Consider the following 23,313-nt stretch of genomic DNA (forward strand, 5'->3'; position numbering starts at 1 on the left):
TGGCCGAATTAAATGCGAATCCGTATAAATTCTGAGGGGACGATATTGATTTACGATCACTCGAGTTATGCGGAATGGCTCTTGTCGATGTATCTATTTAAACTGATGGAATGTGGATGGATTTAAATTTTATTTGTTCTAGTTGCACTTTTATTGATCGTAAATTGTTTAAATCACAGATTAAGATGTGAAAATAATCTTTATTTTCTGCCATGTTTTCAAATAAATTACATAATTATATAAATAGTATTTCTTTAATTATTATGAAAATAATATAAGAGTTACAGTTGTACATATAGTTTCCTGAAAAATAAATTCCTAATAAATAAGAGAGAAGATATTACATGCCAAGAATTTCTTGACCCTCTCACCGCACATTGTCGGCTTATTATTTATCTTACCCCGCAGATATCAGGTTACTTTCGACGATATCTCTAATGTTGTGATTGATTGCGTCCCGTATTCTATTTCATCCAGTATTCACAGCCCACACGTACACTCGTATATAAAGAAAGTTGTTACTTGTTCTTGGGAGGGACACGATGACTTAGTCATACAGCAAAATTAACTACTTGTCGGATTAATCGTTTTACGCGCCAGTACATCCCACGAATTCTGACACAGGCAAAGCGGTATATTATGTATGTGACATCAATGGCGTATTTTATAGAAAAAACATTGATCTTAGACATTTTTGCTTTTATTTTTATTTATTATTATTATTTTCTTGTTCTCTCTTTGTCTCTCTACTTTCTCTCTTAATCTCACAATACTGTCCAGTCTGGTATCGCACGTTGCATTAATTTATTACGCTACATCGTTCATTTCATCTCCACGCCTTTCGGTAGAAATGTATGTAGTCGCACGCGAGATCGACGGTTATCTCGCAAGCTTCTCGAAGGCGGGCGAGAAGCGTTGGGTTATACAATGGGACAATCTCCGACTTGATTTTGCGTTAGGCGGCCGAGATTGGCAGTCCGCGTTACTTGCCTGCCAGGCAGGGCAACGCCACGCGTTGTGTGCTGTACGTACGTAGGTATATAGGTACAGTAGCGGCGTGGCGATGTGATCCTGTCGGGCACAGGACTACGTTACCGCCCCCACGATTACAGACGAGGAGGACGACGAGAGCGAGGACTAGGATGGGGGCCATCCCAGAACGTCTCTGCCTCTGACAGCTCGACTCTCCCTCCGTCCTGCGCCACGGCGCGTCTCCTCCCCCGTACCCTCGCGTATTCCCCCACACTTCCTTCTGTCTTTGTTTCAGCCTCTCGTACATCTCTCTCGCTATCTTCACCTATCGTCGAGGTATAAGATACATCGCGCATAGGTTGCACGACAGGATTCCCGGGGAAAAAAAAAACGATTCCCCGATATTCAAATAATTCGTTGTCCATTAAACGTTACGTTACAAAAAGATAGATCCAAGAGAGTGCCATTAATGCATATGTTATAATTACTTATGACGGAACTATCCCCCCCCTTTCTCACTTTTTGCATCTTCTGCATTCTTTAGAAAGAGGCAGCGAGTCAATTAAATTGTGTTTGCCAATGCGACAACCGGCCGCGTGTGATTCAGACTATTAATATGTATTCGATCGTTCCACGTGAGGGACTAACGTGAACCGTTTTCGTCGCTGTTTTTGTGAAGGGGCACAACGGATTGGTGGTGATGGTAGTAGTATTTCCAATTTGACTGGACGTCGAGCGCGGACCTCCAGTCCGCGGGCCATTCGTTCAGTCCTTTCTGGCCTAGGGTCGCATTAACATTCCACCACCGAAATTATTTATAGCTTCATCCGAGATATCTCGAGATGTAAATCAGACATTCCTCTAATTTGGGATCCTCGTGCGGTATGAGGCCGCGCGCGTTCGCGTCTATAGACAGTTTCGGATCCCAGACGTGTGGGTGTAATGTATCATTTGTTGCTCGGTTGCTCGAAAACCAAGTTCGGAATTGCAATAAACTTTGAGATTACATCAAAGCGCATATATGCATGAATATTGTCTCCGTATGCCGCGCGACGAATGCAGTCCCGTTCATTATTCTCCTCGCCGATAAGTCTTGAAGAAGTCCACATATTCGAACGGAAATTTATTAAATCTCATTCGGTGGTTTTTTTTAAATCGGTGAATAGGTAGCGTTTCGCATCGGAAGAACCGCGCGCGAGATACGTTCGACAGGCAACCGGGTTGTGTTATTATATTTAGAACATATTCCTGTCGCTCTCCTGGATTCTCTTGGACGAATAAAGCTATACGTTATATCCCCACGCCGTGGCGCGAGAGTTAATAAACTTGAGAGTTAACGAAGTTCGTACGTGCTCCACTACTCGCGTAAGAGCATCGCGTGAGAATCTTTTCTCCCCGTTATCGTACGGCGTACCCCTCGCCGGGGGAAAACATTCAGGCGCGCGCGCGCGCGCTACACGTTCGCAAATTCAGCGCATTCGTTACTCGGCGAGACGCAAATCGGAATATACGCACCGTGAGTAACATACGTTGAAATTAATGCGCGTGATGTGCGAATTAAAATCCGATGGTGGAAAGGGGATAAAGGAGCGTGGACGAGGGAAGAAGTCGCCGGCGCAGGACGGCGTCTTCATTACGGCGCGCTACCAGTTACCGACGTACCTGGTATCCATCAGGACTCGCGAGAATTTCTCGAACTTACGCGGCTAGAAATCTCTTCGGCATAAATATCAAATGCGACGCGTACTCGTAAAGTTGCGATAGGCAGGAGAAGCATAAAGAGGAAGAGAGACGGCGGTGAAGGAAACTAAAATGAGAGTACAGGAGACAAAGAGGAGAGAGAGAGAGAGAGAGAGGGAGAGAGAGTAGGGCTCTCTCTCTCTCTCTCTCTCTCTCTCTCTCTCGGTGCCCGGTGGTAATTGGCGGGCAAGACGGATGGTGGTACTTATTTGCACTCGCTCTTCGGAATTAAAAGTACCGAGCGGTGCGCTCATTAATCTCGGCGTCCGTGAAGAAAGAGGTCCTTCGGAGGACGGATAGGCATAGGGAACGGGAACGAGAGAAAGAGAGGATACGAGTAGGAAAAAGGGAAAGAGAAAGAAAGAGGGAGAGAGAGAGAGAGAGGAGGCCCCGCTACCGGCGAACGCGTTCACCGCAGGATGTAATCGCCGAACAAACTGAAGGTCCGCGAACAATTTCCATCAACAAGATTTACGTGCCCCGGACGCAATCAGCCTCTTCCTCCTTCTACAGGTCCTCATCGGCGTCCGGGCTTCCACACAGTTGTCGGGTTCTCTGCTCTCTCCTCTCTCATTACTCTCGCTCTTTCTCGCTGTTGCCTCGTTTCCACGCCTCCCTCCTCCGCGTTTTATCCAATGTCGAAATGGAAGGAGAAGGCAAACCGATGGGCAAAGAAGGAGGAGGAGGAGGAGGAGAAGAGAGAACGCGAAGAGGAGCCGTGCGATTCTTCTTCCATCTTCCCGGGCTTATGGTGCTCGCGAGGAGCTGACTCGGGCGCAGCTACCATTTCTCGGGCGGTGATTGGCTCCGCGGGGGGTGGCGCATGCGCACCGACTGCCTGCTCCCGCTGCCCACATTAACATTCCTAACTTCGCTTCTTGCTGCGCTCTTTGCGCGTGATAGATTGCACGAGGCGTTTTTGGATACCGTTCGGGTCTACCTCGTTTCTTCTTCTCCACTTTGCGCGGTCGTCTCGTTACAGGATTCGGCGCTCGCGGATTCAGTTCTGCGTCGTTCTACCTCGAGAACTTCCTTGTCCCTAATGTATGTATCCATCAGCCTGCCTTAATCTCGCCACTATCGCGTCGAACTTTTCCAAACCTCGTTGTTGAACATTCTTTAAAAATTCCCGTGTTTTTATGATGAACTCATGTTGCGCAATTTATATTATGGTAGTATGATGAGAGAGAGAGAGAGAGAGAGAGAGAGAGAGAGAGAGAGAGAGAGAGAGAGAGAGAAGAAATACAAACACGTAACTTAAGATATCTTGTATGTATGTGAGCCGATAAATGATTAAACTCCGGCGCATTATAGTCTTTTCACTCTTATGTATATTTGAAAATACATAGATGAGTTTATAGTACTCATGTAATCTCGTAAAAAAGAAAAATTACCCCTTTTTACAAAATAATTATGCAAAAAATTAGTATATATGCTGAATACTTTTGCCTTTATTGACGCCATTGAAACATACGTGGGAAGCAGAGCCGTTCGCATTATCTCAAGTTAACGCAATTCGTGATAGAATTTGATCGCGTAATGATTTAATTTCGGCGCATCATTTTCCGCATCCCCGAAACTGAACTCCGCTCGGGACGTGGTTGCTGCACGTCTACAACGGGTTACCTCTCAGCATAATTGCGGGACTACTCAAGAAGGTGGGCAACAGTTGATGGCAAGGGGCATATTGGCTCGGCGGGGGTGCGTGCCCGCGCGCGCACGTAGCGCCGCGAATCCGTGAGGATGCATCCTGCGGATCCGGATGGTTCGGGTTATCCGCACGTCGCACCCGCGCTCCTCCCTCGTCCTTATCCCGCCTCCGTTTCTCCTTTCCCCGTTCTTTCTGGCCCTTTCCTTTCTGCTCGTTTCTTCTCCTCGTGTTGCCCCCCCCCTCTCATCTCCCCCCATCCCCCTCATCTTTGCTTCATCCCGTCCGCACACACGCGATCCTCGCGCGTGATTTAATGCCTCCCGAGCTGCGCTTCTTATTTATGCACCGAACATGTATACACGCTTAGCCTTAGCGACCGGGGAACGACGGTTAAGGCCCCGGTGCCTATACTACCACGGCCGACAAGCACCGGGGCCCGGGACCTGGTCCTGCGCATACGGACCTCGCATATTATGGTGTCCGGAGCCCGACGACGATATTAAAAGGACGAGCGCGCCGGGATCCCGGCGGAGGGGGAGGCGGCGGCGATAGCGAGGTGCACACGCGAGGGACCCCAAATATAGACTTGTTTGAAATTAGTAACTCTCCTCTTTGTTCTGTCGCGGCGCGCGCGGTAATGCGCGCCGTGCACGGCGCGCCCGGCAATCTGTGTTAATCCGATACGGTTCCGTAATTAATTCCGTCCACATTCTAATAGCAGAATCGCGTTTGTTGATAGTGCAGTAAGAAAATCTCTTGAAAGAGGAATATGATACGTGTTAGCGAGCTCGAAATAGCCGTAGATTAATTAGCCAGTAAATAACTAATTCGATACTAATTTTTGTAATTATGCTTGCAGGAAATATCTATAAGATGTTCAAATTTTGATTGATACATTTATATATTATAGATTATTATTCTTTATATGTAAAATACTTTTAAACAAAAACTGTTTAACATATCTGTACAATTTGTTTCTCCGTTAAAAAAAATTAATTTCTGTAAATTTAGTTCTAAATTAGTGGTTGTCTTACTTACTTTGACGTACAAAAAATTTTATACGCTGTCTTACATTGTTCCTTGCGATGTGAAAATTCATCGTGAAAAAGACGGAGTAGAAAAGAGGCAAATAAAGACGACGGGACGGGACAATTTGTCAAAGCATGTAAAGACCCATCTGTCTTTGGCTATGACTGAAGAATGCAGAGAACGATCGCGAAGGCATTTTATACGTTGGTAATCGGTCGCGTATCGCCACGACCGAGCATTCCGAGAATGCGGCGGTCGCGAGGATGAAGGTACGGCAATTAGTTCCTTGCGTTCTGGCCGGAACGTGTCCCAACGTTAGGCGCCGTTCGTGTGCCACCAAAAGCGCGTAGCGCGATATCCTTGCGATAACAGTGGTGACAAATCTCTATCACCTGTTTACATTAGTCCTTGTTGCTTGCTCTTGAACTTGGCCGAGCACAAAAAGCCAAGTACGCGAAGCCTCTTTAAACAATCGCGGCTCGAGAGAATATCAGTTGTTATATATTTACTTCTCCATTCATCCGATAGATCTAGTCATAATTTTTAAAAGTACGGAAATTTTCCTGCACACGATTCACAAGTTTCTAGCTTTGCTCTACGGTAAATATTCTTGCTTTTTTTATTAGAAACGTTCCTTTGACTTTCGCACAAAAATCTTAAGAATACGAATATTGGACAAGTGGTACGCATAATGAATACGTATTCTTTAGTTGAAGCGTTGATCGCTACGTGTTAGCGCGCGAGAAACAGGTGTAGGCGCGCGAGGCAAATGTAAATGAATAAATCGACCCAGTAAGGCGAGAGTTGGTTGGGAGTCACCTGCTCGAAAGTAACCGCGTGCGAGTTACTTACCATGGTAATTGAACCATGGCTGATAAAACGGCCGGACGAGTGTCACGCGCACGGGAAATAGGTCGAATTTAAATGTATCTCGCGAACTCGCCGATACGTTGCGGTTTACTCGGAACTAAGGGCGAATTTCTGTATCATGAATTTACGATATTCGTACGTTGGTGCGACGCATTTTTGATCCCGCTGAACGATAACGAGGGTAAAAGAGACGGCAAAAATCCGCATGCGATTTAATTGCGAGTTAAAGCGAGTTTTTGAGATTTCCTTAGAATTGCAATTCACAATAGTTTTACGATCGCTAAATCTTTTATCTGATTTTTCTTAATTACGTCTTAATTAGATCGCGATAAACTCGAATCTAACAACTCTTAAAAATGAAGCGTATCATCAAACCTAACTGAATAATAATTTCACCGATAAGGATTGATTTAGTTAAACAAAATTGATAATAAAAATTTTTTAAGAAACTACATAACACTGCGTGTGCATGTCGGGATTATTTTTACATTTATTTATTCTTTTAATATCCTTTCATGGCCTTCCTCAAATTTTTCCATGTAATTGAAAAATCAGGAATGATGGTTCCCAAGAGCGACTGCGATCGCAACTTGCTCTGCGGTGCCCATAAACGCTTTAAGGGAATGATTATTATTGGACGTTATTATTGGACGCTTGTTCGATTCCTGCGAATCGTCGGCGTGCGGCAAAGCGAGCGTTGAATACCGCGCGCGGATTTTAATGCGTTATAATGGCGACGTTAGCTTAATACAAGCTATCGCACATCCCGACCTCCCCCACCTTACCTCCCTAGATCGTTAACGAAGCTGCACCGTGCCGGTGGAATCGACGGAGACCTCTCGACTCCGCGATAATGCGGCTCGCGCCGCACCGCGCCGCGCTGCGCTCGGAAACGCCGACATTTCGCATAATTACCCGTTTCCCTTGACCAGCTACTTAAGCGAGCACGTCAGTTCCCTTAACCCCTGCGCTACCAGGAGTTAAGGATCGTGTAAACGTCCGGGGCGAGCGGGCACTTTTAATTGCCAGCGCGTATCGCGTCGGGTACCGAGAGAAAGAGAGACGATGAAGAGAGAGAGAGACGAGGCGCAGAGGGACGAATGGAGAGAGAAAGGGGGAAGCTGACGGTGGAGCGGACGTGGAGGTCGAGAACGAGACGTGCACGGAGACGGGGAACCAAGCGAGAGTAACCATGGCGGGAGGAAAAGAATTTTAATTGCCAGGGCAACCCGAAGAGAGAGCGTCGGGGCGTACGGTTATAGCGGGCACCATAAGGTTGAGGTCGTGCCTGCCGTCCGGTACAGAGCTGGGAACCAAACCGCTTGGTAGCCAATGGGATCATATATCAACTACTGCTCCGGTAGGCAGAAACAAAATGGCGTTCGCGATTAGATTGTTGTTTCATCCCTGCGGGCGCGATCGTCCCTACTTCATTCTTTTGCCTCGTCCTCGTAGCTCGGAACGCACTCCTTGCTCCCCGAGCGTCGTCCAATCGGTGAACCGCCGCAGAAAACCACCGCCATGCTCTTTCCCTGCCTCCTGTATGTATGGAAGTTTGGCTGATCACATCCGCTGAGCCTCCACGGTAGCTGTCGTAAATTTGCTAAAATCGAACGAGAATGATTTACGTCCATTTTTTTACCACGTTGGAATCGTTCTTCCGAAATTGACGTTAACTTTGTAACGTACATCAGCCTTTTCCGACTTTTTTTTTCCGACATTTTCCCTCTGGAAAGAAAAACAAAAACGTGTTACAATGTAATTAAACTGGGACGGAAATTAATCAACGATGAAGAGATATCGTCTCTAGAGACGCGGGAGGATAATCGAACTATAGTTAAAGTTAAACGACGTCGCAGAAATTGCCCCTCAGACTGATCGGTAATCTAGCCCTAATCACCGTCAAAGTCCATCAAGATTCGTCATCGATATAGGGCCTCTCTCTCTCGGCCGGAATCGGCCAGCGTGCTCTCGCAACGTGCAACGCACACAACGTCATGATATCGATCGCGTTGTTCGAGTCGCTCTACTACAGTGGATACTCCTACGCGCCCGGTAATTTCCGTGCGCTATATTTTCATACCCGAGTTAAGCAAGGCGCGTCGCGGAACTGACACGCGCCGTTGCAGCTCGGAAGGTGAGAGAGAAAGAGAGAGAGAGAGAGAGAGAGACAGCCGATTGCCGGGAAGCCCGTACGCAATTAACTGCAGGGAAATGTAAATTTTGACCTATATAGGACGTAAAAATGACCGGCGAGAAGCATGTGCGATACGAGTCATTCCGAAGAGAGCGCGCACTCTTAACCTGTTGGCCCCGCGAGTCAACCACCTGCCCGGGAATTTTATTTCGTTATCGCGCTGACACCCTTTTTTACGTCAGTTCGCGCGCGCCTGTACGCCGAGGAGAGTCGCGAATCCGGAAGGATGATTCGCGGTGTTTCGACGATACGAAAAGAAACAGAACCAAGTTGGACGTGTGCGATTCCCGCTCGAACGACGGAAGGAAGTCGTATTTCAGACACTTAACGACCGCCACTATCTTTGAATAATGACGCGATTTCGTCACCGAGCGCGAAGTTAGAGAAATAATACACAAAATCTCTCTCTCTCTCTTTCATTTTTTCTTTATATCATTTACACATAGATTTACACGTAGACCATTTTTATTTTTGAACAAAATGACATATTTGTATGGAGAATATCTCCAGATCTACGTTTTTCTCTATCTGTACTATTCTGCGAAAGTTATTATTACTAATAATTATCGTTAGTAAGGAAATGTCATTGCCATTGTTATTGCTAAATTCAATAAGTAACTGCAAAAGTGATATAATCTGCGAGTGAAATCAGCTGATTACTTGAAGAATTAGATAAATAAGTTGTATCTTTTCTCAGTAAGTAGACAATGTATAAAAAAAACGGACAGATTTCTTTCCTGTTTATTTCGATGATTTTTATTCCCAATAAATCGAAATTTTATCTAATCTAAATGGTCATAAATATCTATCTGTTATTTTTGACAGGATAATCAGATAATTATTTTCCGCACATTTTTCTTACAATCAGTGTAGAAAAGATACAATCTACTTCTCTAATTTTTAAAGCTGATTTCGTTTGCAGATTATACCATCTCTTTGTGGTTACTTACTATATTATATATATATAATTATTTAATATGAAATACGTACCTAACATATGTATAAAATATATGTATAAAACATATGTATAAAATTTCGAATACATTAAGTTAGATTTACTTACTGTTGCGTTCATTTTCTATTAATATTTTCTAATGTTATTTTACGAAAAAGACAGAGAATCGGTTAAATGTTAGATAGCGTTAATTAATGTTTTACGGGAACGATCTATAATATTTCCATTGCCTGTCATTAAAAGGGATCCCGCAATCTTAGAACGTTAGTTTTAATATTTATGTTTATTAATGACTTTTTACGGGGAAAGTTGTGCGATATATTTTAATTGGTCCATATAAAGTCTTTTTATATTGTTACGTCACTCGCTTTATGCAATGCACTCTCAAGTGTTGCATCGTGAGTTTCGCTAGAGAGGGCAATCGTAACAGACGCACCTTGCGCAATGCAATGCAATGCAATGCACAACGCAAGAAAGGGACACGATAGTATCCATCAAGGTGTCAGGTTAACCTAGGTATGTATGTGTGTGTGTGTATGTGTGTGTGGGTGGGTGGTTGGACTCAGCTGTTAGTACACCTGCTCGGAATGCGCGAGTGTGAGAGCCGCTACTCGCTCGGGCACCTTTGTGGGCACTGTCTACGGCGATCTTTCATTTGCATACGCGGTTCGCGCCGCAGCACAATGTAATTGTTACCTCATAATACTTATCCCACCGTACCGTTTCGCTGCATGTATTTTGACATCTTCTTCGCACGGTGCACGATTGGGGCGTTCGAATTTTTGAGAATGACCGATACCATGGAAGTTTTGATTAATAAAAATAAAATACTTTTGAAAGAATGATTACTATAACAGTAAAGTAAATTTTTTGATACTGAATATCACAGAACGGTTAATTTTGATGTTATGACGCTTAGTTGAATCTTTTGAATTCATTTTTCTAGAAGAAAAATTCTGACATTAAATCCTTTATTTCAATATTAAATATAAAGTAATTTTTTGCACTTTTGGAATAAATTATTATCGAAAAGAAACGATATGATCTCATAAAGTTTTCAATAATTGAATAAAGCCAGCCCAATAAGAACGTGGAATGAAATTCTCGATGATGATTCATCTGTATTTATCGCTCCCGCTTATCCGGCTTTAATCATTCATATTTTACGTTTCAACTGCCACGTACACCGCCACGTGGTTGTTTGTATTCACGTTAAGCGACATCCGCTTAATGCCCTCGTTTAACGTATTCCGCATTCAATTATTGAATTTAAGCTTGTCCGCACCAACATTTTTGTTTAATCTTCGGAAACGCTGAAAGTCGTCCTTTTCGGAGTTACTTTACGATTATGACAGCGCATATAAGACGGGCGCAGGGCCGTAAGACTGTAACAACGGGGATAAAAAACGAGTGGACATAAAGTAGACAGTGGGAGACAAGGAACGATTTCCGAGCCCCGGCCTCCGCCTGCCGTCCCGCGGGCTCGCGTACGTGGAAACCCAGGCGATTAAAAAAATATGACGAGCATTCATTTCCACGATCATAAAATCATTAGCATAAGAATTCCTCTACCTGCTCCGGGACGGTCGGTGGTGAGGAGGCGCCTCCGGACACTCGATTTTCGTCGTGTTTTTAGTCGCCGTTCCGGGCTGATTTATAAACATATAATGTGACGAGGGTGTGGTCCCGCTACTACATAATGATAGGCCATCGTTAATTACGTTTGGTTAAGTCATTTATGAGCACTCCGGGCCGACAGCCCTAGCTCTCTCGCGAGAGAAGGCTGCGCGAAAAATCCCCGACCCGCCGACCCGCGTTGCAATAAATTAGCGAAAGGTTAGAATGTTCGCCGCTTATCGAGTTTTAGATAAAAGGGGGCCGTGCTTTTATTGTCCTCTAATAAGTATGATAATTCTTGCACGTCGTTAGTTGCTGACTTCTAATTCAATCCTCATAATACGTTTTCAATCTTTTGTTACAGATTACAGACTTTGTCCTTTGGTCCTTACATGTGAAATACCGACTTCCGGATGCTGATTCGATAAAGGTACGAATCTTTATAAGATCTTTTTATCTCTTATTGTACTTTATAAGAATATTTTTTCTCTTTTGATTAGATTACATTCTAAAAGAAATGTAATTTCAAAAATTTTCAAAGACACATAAGAATATGAGAAATGATTTATATTTACTAACGAGTAGTTTCTAAAAATGGAAAGCTTCTCTGTTTCTACTTTTAATTGGAGTCATTCACGTCTCAAAACAAAAAAACGCCCATTTATCGACTATTTCGCGGTGCAAAAAAGCAATTAACTGCTAAATATTTCAACGTGAGAGCATTGTTCTCTCTTCGTCCGTAGGAATTTCTTCGAGTCTCGTAGATGCCTTTTTGTAACAAGAGAAATGATAAAATATCCTCGGCCCGCGCCTTTCTTTCGAGTCGTGTGGAGAGATCAAATACCGTGGCTAGACTCCCACAGTCTAAATGGTGAGGCGAGTTGAAATATCGCGCCAGGCCTCCCTATATGTTAATCTCTGCATTAGCATAATACCGTGATTCTTCAAGGATCATTTGGAAATGCAAATAAATAATTTATAATAATAAGAGCGGACGTCCTGTTGTGGCAGCCACACATTGAAACGTCAGTATAGTTTTTGTGTGTAGTTGTGTTGGACAGGTCGATCTAGTCGTCTAAGTCACTTGCTTTCCACTATCAATAAAGGTCAGCACGTTTCTTTTTCAATTTTATGTGTGGAATCGCTGAAAAGATTCTTATTTGAAATCTCCGAGAGGTTTTAATACACAGATCAAACGATGCAAACGAACAAAAGTGAAATGTCATCTCGTATATCTGTTTTAATAGCTTTAAAAATATATAATTTTACATCGATATTAATATACAGCGCAATGATTTATATCAACATAGAAGATAAAAATAAATTAGGAAGGTACAAGAAAAACTTAATTGAATAAAGAAACAATGTACAGTGATGTTCCATAAGATATAAAACTACTACTAAAAAAAATTAGCATTAAATATTACGCTTTTATATGAAATATGTTTATAAAAATTTATATAATTCTCTCATGTGAATAATATGCAGTTCTATATTATATATTATTATAGTGTACGCCATTAATAAGTTTGCTTGCGCAGATTTGCATTTATTTATTAAAAATAATGAAAGAATGATTAGCGAAAAGAGAAACACATAGTAAATATATAATTCGCATACATTATGGCAAAATAAATTTTTAACGAAATACCCGAGAAAAAAGCCGGGGAAATTCTCATTTTTCATCGACAGTAGGAATTTCTTTGGAATGCGATGTTAATACACGGACTGCAAGTATGCCGTAATTAATAAGCGAGACACCCAGACGCGACAAAGTGAGGCTCGCGCCGCGCGCCGTGTTGCCGGGAAGCGAATGAAAAGACAAATAAACTCGAGAGCCAGCATCAAGCAATCGGCTTAGGAGGCCAGGTCCCCATCGACCTTCCGCGGGGCGTACGGATCGACTTTATGATTGTCTGTGCCACGCCACACCGGGACCCGGTATCTCGGCCGTATCACGCTACTTTACGATCTCTAACCAGCCTCGAATTTACGCGGACGTTTATAACCGGGCAACGTGAATTTGGTTTCCACTTCGACAGTCGCGCGTCGAGAATCGAAAAAAAACGAAGAAGGAAATCCGACTTTTACAGGGTATAAATAATAAAGTGCACGCGTGTATGCGCGCCCCTTGCCTCTAGCGCTGACTGAACGCAGGTGCGCTCATGTGACGGTTGCTTGATGTGTTACGTGTTAATATACCGAAATGCGCCATTTGGTGAATCCCTGAGTCAGGTCTCTCGGATTCTAGCTCTTTGGAGTGTCGAAAAGGATATGATTCCTTCGGGCGAGACTGGACGACGTTTTACGAAATTATTACGGTGATCGTGGCCGTGCAGTCATCGCGTTTCTCTCGCGCTATCGAATGCCTGGACCAGGATTATTTCTTTTCATTCTATTTGTCTTTTCTTCGTTTTCTTTTTATGATATAGAGATTATAGAGAGAGAGAGAGAGAGAGAGAGAGAGAGAGAGAGAGAGAGAGAGAGAGACGTGGAATTAAATACTTATAATGACTTGGATGAGAAATTTTCTTCAAAATATCAAAGTATGCAATTTCTTAGCGATGAATTTAAAATCTTGTGAAAAAAATCATGTTTAAATGTATATATAGATGGGTTTAAATTATTTTAAAAATAAATTTTCCAACTCTGATTTATTTTATATAATATATCGATTTTGCTGCAATTTATTTCCTTCGATCAATTCTACATTGCACACGCGTTATTACTTGTTAGTGCATTTGCGATGGCTCTTCGTATCCTCTGTTTGTTATCTGGTAAGAATTGTCTTACGAGAATTCAAGACGGGATGGAGGACGAGAGAAACGATAGAAGGAGCGTGCAAGCGACACAGAGAGGGTGGAGAAGGTAAAACCGAAGGACGAGGGAGTTACCTATCTACCTAGTGGTGGTAACAGTGGAAATAGTGGATGGATATAATGTGTGAAAGGAGGAGAGTTGGAATCTCTCTTTCTCTCTTACACAGAAGAGCCGGGCAAGATGGTAGACTAAGGGCGAAGGGGGTACAGTGGGGGAGACGCGGTGACAAATGAGAGCGACTACAAATTGCGCTCTCCGGCTCTCGTTCTCATTCGATTCTCGTTTCATCCTTTCTCTCTCTCTCTCTCTCTCTCTCATTCTTTTTCTCTCTCTCTCGTTCTCTTTCTTTCTCTTTCTCTCTCCTTTTGCTCTCCCGCTGCCTCTCATTCACCGGATCGGAGCGGACGGGTAAACGCTCGCTTGGCCCTCCTCTTTCGCGCCTCTTTCACTCTTGCGGACTCTTTCTCCATTTATCCTCCTTCGTGATAATACTTCACGCTCACGGAAAACGAAAAGTACTCTCAGCAGGTTCGTGGGGCAACTTCAATTATCGGCGATGACGAGCGCGCGACGTACACACGCTGTTACGGAGTTCCCGGATTTTACGTGAATATTTCGTGTTAAGCCCTGGAAGTTTTCGCGCGAATTATTCCTGCAAGTAAGAGAAATCGTATACGTGATTACGCCCCCGGAGCAGCAAGTGTTTCTTTTGGTCTGCGCGAAAAAATTCTTCGTCTCGCCTCGTTCGGAGCGTTCCATTCTCAGGCGTTAATCTCGCTCGTCGACGTTACGCGCCTCAACGTCCCCGCGAGATGTTCGCGGGGAAAGAAATAACAACAAAAAAGTAACACGTACTTGCGACGCCCCGTTACGGCCGGAATGCAGCAGTCGGTTGGCCGCGACCTGTGTATTTACTCCGGTGAGGAGGACTCCTCCGGAGTACACCGACGACGGTTGGGGCCGGGATGTTATATCGTGGCAGGGGCCAAAGAGTAGAGAAGAATCGATGGTATCCTCTCGGTGAGCATTCGCGTCGTGCTTCGTTGCCGTTGTAATAACCCTCGTAGATCATACCGGCACACGTACACGCCCACGTAGCTGCCCTACGTGTACACTAGGCGCTGTATACGGCCTTAACATTTACCAAACGGGCATTTTTTGTCCCATCTGTAACGTCGCGACTAGGTGCGATACGTGAAATCTGCGCGCGCACTTGATTCCTCGGGAGAAAAAAAGAAGCCAAGAAAATGGGGGATAATATACGGGTTGGGTTATGTGAATCGTCAATATAATAACGATATGTGTCTCTTCTACTCTGTCTCATCAGATTATTCGTCAGCTGGCATAATATCAAGTACGATACTTCGATAGTTATGGAAACTTTATACCGGCAGCTGTTTTAAGTTAAGATTTCGGGGTTGATAAGATGCATCACGGGTGCGCGCGCGTCTCAGATTTAAATTTAATCTAAAATATAAGGATAAAAAAAATATTTTATACATTTATCTCTGATACGGAGAATAGTTTGTTAAATATTATGTATATCTTAATTTTATATGTTTAAAATATGGCCAACATCAAACGTCAAATGTCAATTATCAATCTCGGCATTGCCTACTTTTATCATTAAAATAATTCATAAATGTATCTAGATAAAAAATTTGTTCAAATATAACTCTATGGAATATGCGAATATAAAAGTATTTATGACGCCTAGTGTATACTAACGTCGTTGAACATTATTCATTGAACAGAGGCGCATGAACGATCCGGAACACACGACACATTTCCACTACTTTACAGCAGAATAATTTTTAACGCTTTGACAGCAATCGTTGTGTCTGTCTGGAATAGTGATAGCATTAATCTTTTTACGTTTATAAAGATATTGAAATCGCCTGCTTTAATTTTCAGCAAACAGTTCCATTGTGAATAAATGCAAGCGCGAATGAGTGTAAAGTAAAAAATAAAGCAAATTAAATTGGGATATCAAGAATAATATGATTTCTCTTTGATAAATAATTAGAATTTGTAATATATCTATGTTATATATTTATATTGCAGAGTTGATTGAAATTATCGTCAGAAATGTAGATTAATTACTCGATCAGCAACATGAGATTTCGATTACGCGACTCGATTACGCGATTTGCAGTTCGGAGTTAAAACTCATTGCTAAAGTTTCCGTAAGCACGCAGACTCGCGAAACGATCGTTAAGGCGAGTCGCGCGCTCGCACGAAGTTGCGCGTGATTTATCAATGGCTTTATGGAGGATTTACAACCCAGACAGGACCGGTAATGGGAGCCAATCGGTTGAGCCTTTTAATCCTCTTACACCGTTTTACACCGCTTCTACGGAAGTGCGTCGGCGATAGTGTCCACGAGCTGCGAGACTCGATGAATTCTTTCTAATCTAATCGATTTTCACGCCTTTGACTGCGAGAACACAAATGATGAAAGTCACGCACCCTGCGAATCCAAGTGTGTAAAAAATGTCACGTTTATGTGTGTGATTCAGTTTTCCGCATAAAAATAACAACAATACGTATTGAGTTACGTTTTTAACTATGTACACATAGTTAATAATAATATTAAACATAAATTCGTCTTTTAATGCAGCATAGTGTTATTTTTGTACGGAAAACTAAGTCACACATAAATGAGGCATTTTTTTACACTTGCATTTAGAGTATCATTGCGTTTTTGAGAATTTGAAAGTATTATGCGCTATTCGTTTTGTAATTATTTAAAAACCGTTTAATATACAGTTGCAACACTTAAGCCACTTTAATAAGAATCAAATCTTAAAGTTATAAAATCTCACAAACATTCTTAGACACTACGTAGTACAAGAGTTTTTGTATAAATTAATTTTATATAATTTAGGCTATCTTGTCTTTTGCTCGCGAAATTTGTAGACTTGTCGAAGAGTGTAAAGGACAAAAAAAAAAAGAGAAGTTAGCCAACAGTTTCTATAACGACAGGGAGCTCTGAAGAATAACCGACAGAAACGCGTCGCGCATTTCGTGCGTTTAATTATTCTGCTATTAATTTGGAGAACTTAATGCGAGCACTTTTAACGGCCGCGTACTTGAGCACGCACGTGCGCAAGTCGCGCGGTTCGTCGCGGCACGCGACGCGCATACGCGCCTACGTGTACCCGCGTGTATGCGTGTAGAGGAATACGTGTTCTTTATAAATCGGCACGTGTACACAGGATGCCGGTCTTCGCGCTCCGCATCTTCCGTGACTGTCGGACATTAATTATACGTCGTGCCTTCTTAATACGAATCTCGCTTTTATGAGGGAAGGCAAAAAAAAAAGGTTATACAGAGGCAGTAAGACAAAAGAACGTATTCCAGGATGGGAATTATATTTTTCATACTCATCCTCTGTATGGTTTTGTCGCCTTCGTCTTCACTGTCTTGACGTCCTACCTCGTTTACCGTGAATTCGCGCTTGTCGTTTGCTTGTCGCAGGCTGTGAAGTACGTCGCAAGTCAGGACGAGCGTATAACAATGCGCACCGCGTAAAAGATTAGCATATCCGAAAATCATCGATCATACGAATTCACGCGAGGACACCTGGCCGGACCTCCCTCAGTATCTCGTTTTATCTCCGGTGATCTTCCCGGAGCCCGTGTCATCTCAATCCTCGACCTGAAGAATTCCGGGGTCTCGTACGGGTTTAGCTAATAAAATCATCTGCATCGGGCCTGGAAATTATCTGACGAATTCATCTGCTTATCGAGCAATAAAACGCCACGGTCGTCCCGATGCCGATGCTATCTCCTCCACTTTTTCTCTCCTCTCTCTTTCCCGCGTAGGTGCCTAGACACGTCGTGGCGCCATGCCAACCGAACCCTTCCTGTACATATGTCTCCTTTCTTATCCACTTTTTTTTATCCGTTCAATACGCCCCACGAGATGCTCCTTGAGTTCGGGATCAGTTTAATAAGAACCTTATATCCGCGCTATACGATATCTATAATTCACTGAAGAAATTTTTATAATCTTGTCTAGAAATCTTGGAAGACGCCAGATACACGCGAGTTCTCTGTCCGCTGTTATTCGTACCGCACGGAAAAGAGTGGGGAAGGGTGAGGGGAGGGGGGTATGGATTAAATTATAAATCAAAATTATTTATTTGTCAAAGAAATTTATTATTTGTGTGGATTCTGTGCACGCAAATTGTTTCATATGTTTTCAATGAAATTATTTTTATCAGATGTACCAATTTTTATGTATATATGTGTAAAATGAAATTGATTTCTCAGATATCGTTATCGATATTGTATACTGATAAATTAAAAAATATAGTATATGTGCATGTAGGATTACCAGAGTATAAGTATGAAATAAGTAAGATCGTATCCCAATATACTGTCTTATCAATATATTTCAGATCTTCTGCAAAACAAATATAATATAGTACAATAATATATTCGACAAAGGTTGATATTTTTTTGTTTGCCGATATAATAAGCATATACACAACGAAAATAATTATTACACAATAATGTTACATTCTATCTTCAAAATTTACATTATCACACATAATAAAAATTGTAAATTATTTATATATATTTTACATTGAACACTTATGCCGTATAGTTCGTGTTGACGCGTTTGACTTTATGTACAGATTTCCGCCAAGTCTCGCAAAATACTTATATCTCGCATTTGCCAAAATAAAGCGCAATCGATCGATTTTCCTTTCTCTTTTCTTGCTAATTCTACTAACATGCCTTGCCATTAGATTCGAGTATATGAGAGATATATGTGAGAAATTATTTGTAAACGAACAAAAGACTCGCACTACTTGGCGATTAATAAATTGAGGCACGAGTGTGGCTTGTATATGCTTGTATATCTGTGTTTGCTCTGTTATCTTTTGTTTAGCATATTATAATACATTGTTTAGCATATTACATGAGTTACATTCATCATCGAAAATTAAATTCTAGATCGCAAACAACAAAAAATGCGTTTTTATATATTCAAATGCGCAAAACTGCTTTGAGGAAATTGTTGATGCCTATATCACAAATAATATTTTGCTATATTAATGAAATTTATTTACAAGTTTCTTTACAAGTAGCTTAATTTTACGTATGAAGAAATCGAGGACATAAGATATAAAGTATAATTTAGTTGTACTATTTTCCAGAATTATAAAGAAAATAAAATAGTCTTATAATTTAGAGATCAAATTTAGAATTAGGAAACTAATTAAGCAATTAAAAAAATATAATATAAATTCCGAAATATTTTAAAATAGAATAAAATGTATATGAAGAAAATTTATAATAATAATCATATCCATAAAATTTAGACACAGATAATGAAAATTAATATAAATAATGCATCAGATACAATATCAGATCACAGCGAATAAGAGAGAAAGAGATACAATTATGCTATGTGCAAAATTTCTTTTGTACACAGCGTACAGGAAAATTTTTTGGAAATGTTTTTTATTTAAGCATAGCAAACTTAAAAAGTAATTTATCATTAGATGACCAGAATTAAGCGAAAAAAAGTGTTTTAATTTTCAGTCTTTTATATTTAAGAATAGCTCATTACGGTTTACACATTAATGAAAAAATTAATTAGAGATACTGTATTAAAATCACAAAGGTAATTATTAAATTTTAGCGATGAATTAACTGTAAATGTGAAATTTGGAAATGTAATAATGGTGTATTTAATTTACAATAATAAGTAAAAATCGACTTATACATATATGAAGACCACAAATAAGCAAAGAGAATCTATTCCGTTAGAGCGAGTCTTAATGTTTAATAATAATTTTTGCGTGTAAATTTTATCATTTCCGGTCTATACAAATTGCGCACCGATTATTTATCGAACTAATAATTTAATTATTGGATTTTTGCGCAAATAAAATTATTCCTGCCGCTTTTCATATTTCTAATGTAATTTTAGCTCATTCTCTCTAAATATGAATTATGTTTATTTTTACCAACATAGATTAACTTTGATTTTAGTTTAACTTATTCTTCATTTTTTTGTAATTCTTAAAACTAAAAAAATGACAAAGAGTAAGTTCAACCGAGATCAAAATTAATTTATATTGGTGAAAATGGACATTAGTGAAGTCTTCATTTATAGTGCTATATTTATAACTGTTATCATCAGTGATTATTAATTATCTTTTAATGGTTTCAATTAAAGGGATACTCTCACTAATTAAAATTAGTGATTATCGTTAAAAGGTAGTGCATGTATCACTGATTGATATAATTATATGTATAGGACTAAAATTAGATTATTCACTAGTTTTCAATGCGTAATACATTGATTCTGATTTATAGAGTTTGTACTCTTGTTTTTAAAATCCTTTGAAAATCATCACCAAATTGAACTATTCTTTAAATCGGTAAAAAGTGTAAGCAAACAGAAATTTTTATTAACAAAATAAATAAAAAGAACGAAGTAAATTTATCCGTGTAGTAGACACATGTAAATCTGTACCTTATTCATTTTGGTGCTGTCCACTATTTGGGTGTGCAATGTAAAATTATATTGCAGATATTACATCTTTCAATGTATAATGATTTTTTGAATGTAGAGATCGATTCGGCCGTAGAACGCGAATCGTTGGTAACCTATGTAGTGTAATTACTTTTTTTCTGGTGCACGAACAGTGCACAGCAAATGAAATTTTAACTTATATCCGAATAATCCTCGTATAAACAAATATCACGAGTTTTGTCACCATCAAGAGTCATGTCTATTAATCTTGCGCATCAGATCGCGCAACTCTGCGCAACTCGTCTAGAATTGAGTATAAGTTAACTTAAATTTATATTATTTCGGAATAATTCTATATACTTTATTAAACCGACCGCGTTTCTAATAGACTTAATCGTTAGCTCGGGTTCCTACTATATCACGCAGATAAATTTATTTTTACTTTGCATGAACCTATGGACAGTGGTCCCAGACGACATAATCTACAAAATCGAGTCATAATCATAAGATGTTTAAAGATGTTTAGACATTTTTTTAGAAATTGACCAAAACACGACTAAAAGATATCTCAAAGACGTCTTTAAGATGTCTTATGTCCCGATTTTGGACATTGTGTCTGGGATGTTTTAGTGAATCAGCACTGATAATTATTAACACAACATGCAGGTAAAGCGTATTAAACTAAGAGAAAATTTCGCTTTTTGTGATTTTTGCAATAACAAGAAGTTAATTATTAAAGATTGTCCAATGAAACCTATTCCGTCCGATTCACAAGCAGATGCAAATGCGATTGCTCAGCCATTCAACGTTATGTACGTTGCTAAGCATGCGGGGAGTTGTTTACAGGCGGCATTGGTTTGAGTGGCTACGTTGGAGTGCGTAACATATAATTGTCATTCATAAAACATATCTCCAAACATCTCACTATGCTTCTAGCAACCACAAACGTGTGTAAAGCTGAGCTGTCTCTTTGCATGGACGGACGCCTACTCATGGATCTTTATTATTAGCTCATTAATTATTGTAAAAATTGCAAAATAGTACAGAACTTTTCTATTTAGTTTAATTCGCTATATCTACTCACCAACGTTGTGAAACCTTGATTTTTCATTAAGCAAGAAACTGTACAATTTTATTTTAAATACCATCAAAAGCAATAATTATAAAAAAAAATCATTAAAAAACTTATTTTGTTTCTAAGGACATTTTATAATTAATATAACTTCTAGAAACCAAATAAAAAATTAATGAAGAGGACAATGAAAATATCATGTGATTATTGATAGTCGAGTACAGTAATATAGATATAGTATTCTTTAATTAAACGTATAATTTAATACGTATAATTAAAGTGATGAGTTTGATAAGGATTTCGCACATAGCTGTGTGGGAAATTGTTTCCCAGTGGGTTTTGTTAATTTTTTAAATTTGCAATTTTGTTATAGTTTATGTGATACTAATCAAAAGTATCAATTGTGAACAAAACTCTCTAGGAACTATAGTTTTTAGTTGTACATATAAGTATTTAGAAACCTAAAAGTGAAAAAGTTGGTTAATCGGATTAGTCAGCAGTGTTTATAGAGGAATGCGGAAATAAAAATAAAACATTAGTCATTAAAATCAAATCGTAAGTTTGATCATTGAAATAAAATGAATAATAAAAATAAAAGATGTAATATATACATAATAATCTTAAAATACATTATTTTATTTATATTTCCGTACTCCTGTTGACTAATCCAATTAACTAACTTTTTTCAAGTGTTGTTCGAACTTGGTAGGTGTAATATGCGTCTAACAATTTAAAGTCTGATTTTTCATTTAAATTTACATTAATATTTATACATGCAGAATATTAAGAAAAATCATTTAATATGAAAAGATTATGTAATTTTATTAAAAATAATGAAATTGTTTTTATTTTGAATAAAAATATTTTAATTATAAAATGTCCTCTTTGCAAGAAAAGTAATGCTGATGTGAAATGTTTTGTTTAATAATCATTACTTTATAAACATTTCAAATGAACAAATCGTATGATTTATTTTATATTACTCAAAAATATTTGTCCATTCAATTTTTTGCAAATTTATATGATCTTGAAAACGTTAGATACAGTGATGCTTACGGCGATGCATTCTAAATGAGCTTCATAAAGCGCCATCGGAGCCCGAATAGTACATATGATGAGTACAAAATTTCGTCATAGGCTTGTCCTTGTTGAATATTTCCTCGAATGATTATCTTCGAAAAAATCGACAGATGATTGTCACTTGTATTTCCTTTGACGAAACTTATCCTCAGCAAGAAATCACATCATCGGATTGAGGTGAATCGGATAGGAACGGAGATTTTAGAAAGATTCTCACTTGATCACAATTTCGACCTATCGATATTTCCTAATAAGCTGTTGCTGGATGAGATATCAATTGATTGAAATGATGACCAAGAGGATGCGGCGGTGGTGGACCAGGTAGAGATCCTGGTTGAGGTCCGACTGTCGGTGTCTGACAAAAGTACCATTCCGTCACCTCCGTAGCTCCGCGAATCGAAGGATCGTGAGTTCTACTTGTAGGTGGAAGATTAGTTGCCCTTGTTGGAACCGGAGGTGGCTGGGGCGATTCCGTATTACCAGTCACCGACAGACTACCCCCACTGCTGCTGCTCTCTTCTCCCTCGCTCTCATATCCTCCTCCTTTACTCTCGGATAATCCGTGTACCTAAAGGAAAACATAAAAAAGAATATTTTCTTAGACCATAATTGTTGAATAAAATGTATCAGATATTATATTTTTGTTTGTATAAATGTTGGATCTATATGTATATCTGAATTTGGATGAGTCAATGAATTTTTCTCTGGCATATTGATGAATAACTTGTGTTAAAAAAATCGTTTCGATCATAAATGTTACCGTATAACGTATCGTTAAAAGTTACTATATGTTATATATAGTAACTTTTATA

General features: G+C 40.0%; 1 protein-coding gene and 1 long non-coding RNA gene across 2 annotated transcripts in view; one reads left to right on the plus strand and one right to left on the minus strand.

Annotated features, from left to right (window-relative positions):
* The window catches only part of LOC114255327, a 190,696-nt gene that overhangs the window by 24,906 nt on the left and 142,477 nt on the right, over positions 1-23,313 (plus strand). Inside the window, exon 3 of the long non-coding RNA XR_003626617.2 lies at positions 11,396-11,461. This is a non-coding gene — a long non-coding RNA (uncharacterized LOC114255327). The remainder of the gene's footprint in view (positions 1-11,395; positions 11,462-23,313) is intronic.
* LOC105837205 (pair-rule protein odd-paired) overlaps positions 17,994-23,313 on the minus strand; it is a 39,703-nt gene continuing 34,383 nt past the window's right edge. The window contains exon 3 of the mRNA XM_036283727.1: positions 17,994-23,069. Coding sequence (XP_036139620.1) covers positions 22,749-23,069 — 321 coding nt within the window. The 3' untranslated portion in view covers positions 17,994-22,748. The remainder of the gene's footprint in view (positions 23,070-23,313) is intronic.

This window comes from Monomorium pharaonis, chromosome 3 (genome assembly GCF_013373865.1).
Source record: "Monomorium pharaonis isolate MP-MQ-018 chromosome 3, ASM1337386v2, whole genome shotgun sequence".
NCBI classification, from domain to species: Eukaryota; Metazoa; Arthropoda; class Insecta; order Hymenoptera; family Formicidae; genus Monomorium; species Monomorium pharaonis.